The 9967-nt window shown below is 50.9% G+C and overlaps 2 protein-coding genes across 2 annotated transcripts; one reads left to right on the forward strand and one right to left on the reverse strand.

The window, feature by feature from the left end:
• Positions 1-682: 682 nt before the first annotated feature.
• On the forward strand, positions 683-4101 carry LOC124687758 (serine/threonine-protein phosphatase 6 regulatory ankyrin repeat subunit A-like). The gene is made up of 2 exons (XM_047221507.1): positions 683-1934; positions 2686-4101. Exons 1-2 carry the CDS (start codon positions 1209-1211, stop codon positions 4099-4101), a joined length of 2142 nt encoding a protein of 713 aa, XP_047077463.1. The 5' UTR covers positions 683-1208.
• A 533-nt stretch (positions 4102-4634) lies between these two features.
• On the reverse strand, positions 4635-9455 carry LOC124692650 (transcription factor GTE10-like). Its single transcript, XM_047226065.1, has 10 exons — positions 9366-9455; positions 7805-9083; positions 7585-7722; positions 6917-6984; positions 6493-6562; positions 6347-6406; positions 6134-6246; positions 6004-6052; positions 5799-5920; positions 4635-5716 (listed from the first exon to the last, which is right to left on the reverse strand). Exons 2-10 carry the CDS (start codon positions 9051-9053, stop codon positions 5219-5221), a joined length of 2367 nt encoding a protein of 788 aa, XP_047082021.1. The 5' UTR covers positions 9054-9083; positions 9366-9455; the 3' UTR covers positions 4635-5218.
• Between the last annotated feature and the right edge of the window lie 512 nt (positions 9456-9967).

Genomic DNA, 9967 nt, shown 5'->3' on the forward strand with positions numbered 1-9967 from the left:
CCTCCGTGTACTTCTATATATACCCCATGAGGGTCACCGGAATAAACACGAAACAAAATATTAGGGTTTTACAACTTTTCTATAGAGGTGAGGATGGCGGCACGCCTTCCACTCGTGCTAGTGTATGTAGTCATCGCTAGGTGATCCGAGTACATATTTATAATTTTTATTACTTTTTAAGCTATTTATACTACCTGTTCTGAGATTGATGGATTTTTCGTAAAAAAAAATGCCTTCAAGAGGAAAAGGAGATCTCAAGGTGCCTGCCTTCTGGGTTGCAGTCTTGCAGACATTGGTCTGAAGATCTCCATATCTGAAAGCAAGCAAACCACCAAACAGCAGAGGACGGTACCACCCTTTCGCATCATTACCTGCCTAAACCAAACCACCTCTCTAATCCCGTAATCCTTATGGTGCCTCAATCAACTTGCTCCTACTCTGCCCGTACATTCACTCACTCACTCTCTTTCTCTCTGGAGCTGGACCAAGACATGCTATCTCTAGTGGGTCTCTTTCCGGTGCAAAGGCTGCACTGGCAAGCCCGCCATTGATGGTCCTGTTCCACCTTTACTAACCAACCAAAAGATTCCTCTCTCTTCTCCGGTGCGCTTGATCATTTTGTTTGATTGATCATGGGAAAGCCTCCATTTAATTATGCCTCTACAGTTTCTTTCCAAATAGGACCACAGCAAGACTGTCACTGGTCACTGCCTCACTGTTTGTGCCTCCCCCACTCGGCCATATCCATAACTGCGTGCCACCTTTCCACTATGCTACAACTGAGACGCATAACCACTTTGGTGTCCTAAATGCTTAACACTAATCCAGTGGATCATCTCTCCCAGCTCACCTCGGCTGATAAGTGTTGCAACCTCTGTTTGTGGATCTATCTTTGTTCCTGAACGGAGCTGGGCTGCTTCTTTCACAAGGTGTGCTTTAGCTTCAGATTTGCCCATTCGTTCGCTTCCAGCTTACAGATGCTTGCATGACCCTACAATTCTAGTCCGATCACAGACAATAAAGAAACCATCTTTTCCGGTTTGATTTGGTCGGCTCACATGGTGTGCATTCCTTATTCTTCTTCTTCTACTTCGCTGCAGGCAGCTCTTGGCATTGCTCCCGCCTCACCTCCCATGTGATGTGCGCCTAAGCTCAGCTCAGCCCACCTCACTCCGGACTGAGCACCCGGCACCGGCAGATCTCCCGACATGGCGCGGTCCTGCTACTTCCCGCTCCGGTGGGAGAGCACCGGCGACCAGTGGTGGTACGCCTCGCCCATCGACTGGGCGGCGGCCGACGGCCACTACGACATCGTGCGCCAGCTGCTGCACCTCGACCCCAACCTCCTCATCAAGCTCACCTCGCTCCGCCGGATCCGCCGCCTCGAGACCCTCTGGGACGACGACGCCCGCTTCGTCGACGCGCCGCGGCACCGGGCGTCCGTCGCCCGGAGCCTGCTGCTGGAGTGCGAGTGCAAGCACGGCGCCGAGAACACGCTGCTCCGGGCCGGCTACGGCGGGTGGCTGCTCTACACGGCGGCGTCCGCGGGGGACATGGGCTTCGTGCAGGAGCTGCTGGACAGGGACCCGCTGCTCGTCTTCGGCGAGGGCGAGTACGGCGTCACGGACATGTTCTACGCGGCGGCCAGGGGCAGGAACGCCGAGGTGTTCAGGATGCTGCTGGACCACGCCATGTCCCCGAGGTTCTCGACGAATTGCCGCGACGGGGATGGCGCGAATGGGGTTGGTGGCGCCGGCGGTCGCACCTCGGTGTTCCGGCTGGAGATGATGAGCAGAGCTGTCCACGCCGCCGCGAGAGGAGGGAGCGTAAGGATGCTCAAGGACCTCATCGACGGTCGCTCCGACGTGTCGGCGTACCTTGATATCCGTGGATCCACCGTGCTTCATGCTGCTGCTGGGAGAGGGCAGCTGGAGGTGAGGCGCCTGTTTCCTGCTCATTGCTTACATCTTCTTCTTCAGTAAATGGTTTTTGTTAATTCGTCTTCCTGCTGATACTACATATGTTTTTGTACTCGTTTAGATCTTGTTATTATCATATTCAGAATTTTGGTACATCACAATTGATTTGATTCAGAACAGATTCTTATATTCGCTTTTCGGTGGATATTGGAATTGTGTAAAGAGTATTATTCAAAACGAAATGTCCAGTGTCATTCTAGGATAATCATTGTGTTGTTCTATCTAGTATTTATCTTTAACCGACCCTATGATTTGATATAACAATGGAGTATTAATTACTGTTACAACCATGCGTGATCAACACTTAGCAGTGCATTAAGAAGCTAGATCGTCAGTATACACTTACTGACTTACCCTTTTGAGTTCATTTCTTTGTTGGATCAGCTGGTTCAACTCGTGATCAGAAGTTTTTGGTAGAGGATGATACACAAAACTGAAAACATCAAAACTCCAATCATGAGACTCCTTTCCAATAATTTGACTCAAAAGCGAATCTGCTTCTGCTTCAGTCCCGACAGAAAAGAATTACCAGATTTTCTCTGTTCCTTGATGTTGCTATTCAGCCAACTTTCCTTCTGTTTCTTGATGTTACATGTAATCGTTATTTCTCCATATCCGTGAACTGTTAGGTGTGCAAGAGTCCAGTTTTTCCAAACAAAAAATAATCCCTTCTCTGTCTCATGCTGTAAACATATCTCTTATGCAGGTTGTCAAGTACCTCATGGCATCTTTCGACGTAATCAACTCAACTGACAATCAAGGGAACACTGCATTACATGTAGCAGCCTACCGAGGGCATCTGCCTGTTGTAAATGCACTGGTTGCTGCATCTCCATCAGCCTTGTCAGCTGTCAACAATGCAGGCGATACGTTCCTCCACTCAGCAATCGCAGGATTCAGAACCCCGGGATTTCGACGGCTCGACCGCCAGCTTGAGCTCACGAGGCATCTGGTACGAGAAAGAGCTGCAGATGTCCAGAAGATCATCAACCTGAGAAACGAAGCAGGCCTTACCGCCCTTCACATGGCTGTGGTTGGCTGCGTGCATCCGGACCTCGTCGAGCTCCTGATGACCACGCCGTCGATCGACCTTAATGTCGAAGATGCTGACGGCATGACCCCGCTCGCGCTGCTGAAGGAGCAGCTACGGTCAACCACTTCGGAGAGGCTGATCAAGCAGATAGTCTCTGCGGGAGGGGTGCTGAGCTCGAGTGTGATGAGGACCCGGTCGGCGGTTGTTTCGCAGATAAAGATGCGAGGAGGGATCGCGATCAGTCCTGGCACCATGTTCAAGATATCTGATGCCGAGATATTCTTGTACTCGGGGATCGGCGCGACGGAGTCTCGGAGAGCTAGCTCATGCTCCAGCGATGGCAAGTGTGATGCTGCACATGCAGAGACGAACGGTGAAGGTGGTGATGAGAACCATGGGTTGTCGGAGAAGAGGCTGAGCTCTGCGAGCCGAGCAAAGGACCGTCTCAAGATGATGCTGCAGTGGCCTCGTCACAGGGGGAAGATGTCGAGGACGTCGAGGAAATCCGAGGGCAGCAGCCCGCTGGACACCATCAAGAAGCTGAACAAGCACGTCGCCGAGACCCCGACTCCGCTTAGGCAGGCATACACCACCAAGACGACGACGCTCAACAACAAGCGCACGCTCGCCATCAAGAGCTCCACCCCGACCTCAGCCACCAAGAAGAAGCTCAACTCGAAGCTCATCCACGGCATCATAGAGGCCATGCCGCATCTGGCATCATCGTCGACGTCCACCCGGTCCCCACCAAGTACCCTCCCGAGGTCCTCCATGTCCTCCGCCGCGCCACCATCAACCAAGCTGAAGGACATCTGCTTCGAAGAAGACGAGAGCTCGATGATGACACCGCCCTATGGTAAGCTCAAGGACATCATCCTGGACAACAGCAACGGCACAGACGACCCGTCATGCTCAAACTCGTCTTTCGCCGACGATGGAATCAGCGTGGCAGCCCGGAAGAACCATGGCTGCGGGAACGGGAGGCTGATCAATATCTGCTTCGGCGCACAGGGGCTCACCGTGGAGGACTCGGTGAGCGGGCAGCAGACGAGCAAGATGTTCAAGCAGCAGGGCCTGGGGGTGTCCTGAGAGGCTGAGACTAGAGTACTGACCCGCGTACGTCTTTGCGGTTCAACGATATATATCCCTGTTGAACCCCCACCGTTTGGCTTTGGTTCGGTTTGTTACAGAGGCGATGTGTGGTTTGATTTGTTGAGATGAATGGATTGTATGCGTGTAATCCTACCAAGGCGTGCTCGATTTCTGCCTGTTCTGAGGGCTTTTTTTTTGCTTTGTGAAGCCCCTTGCTCGATTTGTTCAGATAAATGGATTGTATGCGTGCTGCGAACCGCTGAGTTTGAGCAGAAGCTAGTTCGGCAAATTGAGAAAGATCTAGTTCCAGCTAGTCAAGCCCAACGCTGGCTCATGCTAGTCAACCTGAGAATAGCACCCATGCCAGATGAATTCACATTTCAGTGTCCAGTTACAGCATGAGTGTAATTTGTGGTTGTGGCCTCTCCACTACAAGTATCGCAGTTTACGTCGTCTCAAAGATGCTATACAAAACTCCCTTTGCAAGACACAAAAACCAAGCAAAAGCAATGTATCAGCTAGCAAGGGCGAACAAACAATGCACCAACATTTGCATTTTTCCTGTTTCAACAATTTTATCAGGAGGGTTTACAAATGCTTTTTCCAGATGCCCAGTAAACAACTATGCACTTCCTCGACTACAAAATTTGAATTTACAACACGAAGAAGCAACCAAACAGAAAAGCTATGCTGACTAGCCGCTAGGGGAATAAGCACAAGGATCACAGTGCAGAAGGAGGTGAGTGTGACAGGAACCATTTGGTCCTCCTGTATTTCCAAGGCTCGACTTGAGCTTTATCTACACCCGACAAAAGCTTGCACTGACGTCTTGATTCTTCTGCGAGAAACAGTTCATCTGAGAAATGAACTCACATTTTGTTTTGCAGCTGTACAGGGTGGCCTCGATCTCGATTCTCCCTTCAAGGGCATGACCCTGCATCCTGCAAGCGCAAAGTTTTAACACCTCCAGCAGCATCGAGGGCTTTTGTGCGCCATTCCAGAAAAAATGTCTGCTCTGTGCACAGCTATCCAGCAATTGCCCATGCGCATCAGCTGAAATAGGCCATTGTTCTCTCCCAACCAAAAGGTCAGCTACCTAACATGCCAACGGGCATTAGTTGATTCCTCCTTGCTCCCCATCATTGCTACTGGTAACATTTGGCTCTTCTTCCTCCCCATCCTTGCTACTGGTAACATTTGGCTCTTCTTCCTCCCAATCCTTGCTACTGGTAACATTTGGCTCTTCTTCCTCCCCATCTTTGCTATTGGTAACATTTGGCTCTTCTTGCTCCCCATCTTTGCAACTGGTAACATTTGGCTCTTCTTCCTCCCCATCTTTGCTACTGTTAACATTTGGCTCTTCTTCCTCCCCATCGTTGCTACTGGGAACACTTGGCTCCTCTTCCTCGTCTTCTTCATCATCTACTTTCATAAACAGTCCAAGTTTTTCCAACATGCTGCCGGAACCAGGAAGAAAACTAGGCATGCCATCCTGGGAGTGCTCAGGACTTGTCTCATCAACGGAGCTCACAATATGCTCTGTAGTAGCTGTCCCAAGCATTTCTAGGTCCTTGGGATGGACGTTGTCATTAATTTCTACAGTTCTCTCCATCTGCATTATGTTTGAAGAAACGCTTAGCAAGAGAACATAAAAAGAGTTGTGTACTACCAGCAAATGCAGTTTATTCACTTACCTCCTGCAAGGCCTGACGAGCCTTCTCCCTCTCGAGGTCACGCTTACGCTTAGATTCGGCTTCAGCTTCAGCTCTGCGAGCTTCCATAGCTGCATTACCTTCAGCCAAAAGCCGTGCTTTTTCTGTGTCCACGGATAGAACAACACTTAGCAAAGAAGGAGCTTGCCACTTGGTAGGAAACAAAAGAGGTGTATATGCTTTTTACCTTCCTTCTGCAGTTTCTCCAGCTCCTCCTGTGTATCTCCACCCTCACCCTGAGCTCATAAGGTATACAATGTCAGAAAGAAGTGCAGACAATAATTAAAAAAGAGAACTAGTTGTTCAATCTTACAAACCTGGCTAAGAACCCCATGAGCTTTCACAATTACATCAGCATAACGGCTCCTCAAAAGAGCTGCTCGTAAGAGCTTATCAGGGGAGACTTGGCTATCAGGCTTTGCATTCTCCCCTATATTTTTCATTGGGAAATGATCAGATGATCCGACCAGATTAATGCACAGAGACCCCCTAGCGGTCTCATTTGAACCTGCTTAAAAAATCATGCTTACCCTCCGGTGCAGCCTTAGACTCGTTGCCCTGCTCACGAAGTTCAGCATCAGCAGCATTTTCTGTAATTTAACCAATGGTAAGTATAACCTATAAAAGTACAATGAAAGAAACTCCAAAGGTAAAGGAGCATGCAGAGAAAACTTACGGTTAGCATCAACAGGACTAATGACATCACTCTTTTCTTGCTCTGCGGGTTGTTCAGGCACCATAACATCCTACAAATTAGGAGACAGCCAATTATTGCAGTGAAACAGGATAGGTTGGGTAGTTGTCTTGTTTGGTCTTTGATCAAGGCGGATCATGTAATCAAGGAATTGCAGATATTGACACCACACTGTCCTATCAGAAATAAAATGGATGAGAAGAGTCACGTTGGGAACAAAGGGGCTGGGGCTACGAAGGTGGTGTTATCAAATACCAAAAGAAAATGACAACGAAACAGGGATGAAAACAGATGGCCGAGGAGAGAAAGAATTGTTGGGTATTTATCCCTTTGATGAAAATCTTAGGTAGGTAAAATAGTCCTTGAACTGGCTTTAGGATCACCCAGTAAAAAACTGCCAAAGTACCTTTGCAAGCTTTGCTGGGCTACCAACTTTTTCCGATTCACTTTCGGAGTCACTGCCAGAGTCAGAATCTGCATTACGAACATAGCAAATACGGTTTGAGGACACCTTTAAAAACGATAAATATATCAAATACAGTAGTGGCAATGTAGGGTCTTATACATAACTTGGACTGACTGTCTAAGAAAAATGCACGTCCAAAATGTATGTATATTTCCCAATAATAATTTCTAGAAATCATTGACTTATGTATGATCCCCAGAAAAAGTAAACACGGAATGCATAAGTGTGCAAGGTCACCCTTGCATCACATATCAAGTTCAATGAGTCTCAATCACGAGAAACTGCAGGTTTGTATCATGTTCTGCGGTGTGAGTGTGTGACACTGAAATCATGAGATCTCAACTACCCCAAAAAATTACACCGGTAAATCAACCAGAAGTTAACAAGTTAAGAAAAAAAAGAACACAGAATTGCAGCAGATGTTAATTTCAGCTAATATTCTGAAGAAAAGCTGCCTTACGTAGCACATGAAACTCATTAATAGACATTCACTTAAGTCTAGCCAAAGATGAGTGACGGAACACGAACTAGGTGTAAGCACAAACTTGTATATGAAACAAATATGAGAAAAGAAATATACAAAATGTTAAGCTCTCATAGGTACACACCGCTGGACGAAGATCCAGAGTCACTGCTGGAACTACTTGGGCTACCAAGTTTGCTAGCTTTGATTTGTGGATCCTTCTCTATCAGTATCGGGGATGTATTGCCACAAATGTCCACATCCTCCTCGATAGGCTCACCACCTGAATGCACAGAAAATCAATCTTCAAGTATAGCATTGATGTCGTCATAGTTAAATAGCATCAGATGTAGATGACAAAATACCTTTGCAGGGATCTGTGGACGAGTGACTGAGGCCAGATACGCCCACGGCCTCATTCTCCGAAGGCTCGGATTTTGTATGCTGCTGATCTCTCTCTTGCAAAAACTTGTCGACGCGCTTCTTCAGCTCTACTAGTACGTCATCACTGAGTGCATGGATGTCGACCTCTACCTCCCCATCGCCAGCCTCATCAGGATTGCTAGGAATATCCTGCTGCAACAAATCAATGATGTGACCAGGCAACTGGTCTGGATCCTCAAACAAAGTAGCCAGGCAGTTTCCAAAGGATTCTTTCTCGGCGTCCGTCATCTTTGGCATGGCAGCCTCGGTTGGCCTGACACCCTCCATTGACAGGTCACTGCGGTCCACAGGAGGGGTCTTTCTCCTCTTGGAGTCAGCCCTGGCAACCTCAACATGTGGCTTAGCAGGGGCAGAAGCCAACTTCTTCTCGACCGTCTTCCATCTAGCCTCAAACATTTTGTTGAGCTGAATGGCCATATCGTGCACCGCATGCCCGCGGGGATTATACGTTATCGCATTGTTGAAGGTGAGGCGAACCTCCGCTGCGAAATCAGACGGGCTCGTGTAGGCACCAGAGTCCAGCTTGGCCTTGATCGTCCCGAGGTCCATGGGGTGCTTGATAATGTCGTTATAATCCGGAATGTTGAGCTTCTCCACATCGACGGGAACATTGAAAATATGGCTACACTTCTGAGTCATGAGCTTCTTGAGAATGGCCTCGCACTGCTTCATGACCGTGGCCTCGGGCAACGCCGTCGCCGCGGCGGAGGCTTCGGGGCGGGGCTTGGTGGGCAGGAAGCGCCCCTTGGCGCCACGGACCACGTGGCTGCCCCGCTGCACCTTCTTGGGCCGAGGGGCGGCCGACGACGAGAACGCGGGCGCCCTGCTGACGACAGGGACAATGGTCGAGAACTCGGGCTTCTTGAGGAGATCCCGGACGGAATCGAGCTCGGACCGGAACCTCTTGCGGAGGTAGCGGCGCTCGGACGACGAGAGCTTGGAGGGGACGAATGTCTCGCGCTTGAGCACGAAGGCGCCGTCGCTGTTGAGGCTGATGCACTTGCGCTTGGGCGCGGAGGAGTCCTCCGAGTCGACGCGCACGGGGCTGCCCGACTCGCCGACGGTCTCCGCGTAGCCGCGGGGCGCGGAGGCGGCCCTGTAGGATATCTCGTCGTAGCTCCGTTTAATCTGCCGCTGCGGCCCGTAGTCCACGAGCACCGTCGGTGTCATGTTGCCCGGCGCCAGCGGGTCGCCGCAGATCTGCGCAATATTGGCAGACAAGTTCAGTCACACCAAATTGGAACCTCCCGAACGTTAAATTTGCAGGTATTCGAATGTTGTACAGCAAAACCCTAACAACATTAGACCTAGGCCTAGCGGGAGCCGGCGACCCGGCGACGGAGCTCGAATCCGGCAGCGCGACGCTCGAATCCTCTAATTCGCGCGGAGAATCGGACGCCTAGAGGCACGAATTCGAAAACCCCCCCAAAAAAAATTCAGCGGCCCGAGGAACACGAAGCGGGGAGGAATGCAAACCAGGACCTGGACGCTGGATCTGAGGCGGCGCGAACCCTAGCTCGGGATCCGGGGCGAGGCGGGGGAGCCCCTCGCGTGCGCGCGGCGGATCTGCGCCGGTGAGAGGCGGATCTGGAGCGCGCGGGCGGACGGCGGGCACGAGCGCGCGGTGGCCACCGCGGGTACGAGTCGCCTCCCCCTCTTCCTTATCCTCTTTTTTTTTCTTCTCGCTCGCTGTTTCCTCTTTTCCTTTCGTCGAGCGCTAGTCGTCTCCCGCTGCTTGCTTATCCTTTTTCCCTTGCTCGAGCCGGAAGTGCGGTTTGGAGGCCCGAAGTGGAGCGGAACGACTCGACTCGGCTAGATTTGGTTCGATTGGTGGGATGCGACTTGACGCGCGGGGGGTTGGGGCGCGCTCGGGGTGGGTATTTATAGGTGGTGGAGGGCGCGGGGGGCGGTGGGCGCCGCATCCTGGCCGTCGGTTTCCGGGCATCGGACGGCCGGGTGGGCAGATCTCGGCGCGGGCCCCGCCGGGACCGACGTGACGTGGCGCGTGGCGCGCTTTGACTTTGTTCCAGAAGGTTTCTGCTCGGACGTGGATCGGGCGCGGGGTGAGGATGTGGCGTGGGGCC

This window comes from Lolium rigidum, chromosome 2 (assembly GCF_022539505.1).
Source record: "Lolium rigidum isolate FL_2022 chromosome 2, APGP_CSIRO_Lrig_0.1, whole genome shotgun sequence".
NCBI lineage: Eukaryota > Viridiplantae > Streptophyta > Magnoliopsida > Poales > Poaceae > Lolium > Lolium rigidum.

Coding starts and splice junctions, on each gene's coding strand:
- LOC124687758 (XM_047221507.1), top strand. CDS start 1,209: ATGGCGCGGTCCTGCTACTTCCCGCTCCGGTGGGAGAGCACCGGCGAC. Junction 1,935..2,685: donor CTGGGAGAGGGCAGCTGGAG/GTGAGGCGCCTG, acceptor TCTCTTATGCAG/GTTGTCAAGTACCTCATGGC.
- LOC124692650 (XM_047226065.1), bottom strand. CDS start 9,053: ATGACACCGACGGTGCTCGTGGACTACGGGCCGCAGCGGCAGATTAAA. Junction 7,723..7,804: donor GTCCACAGATCCCTGCAAAG/GTATTTTGTCAT, acceptor CTGTGCATTCAG/GTGGTGAGCCTATCGAGGAG. Junction 6,053..6,133: donor CTCATGGGGTTCTTAGCCAG/GTTTGTAAGATT, acceptor TTATGAGCTCAG/GGTGAGGGTGGAGATACACA.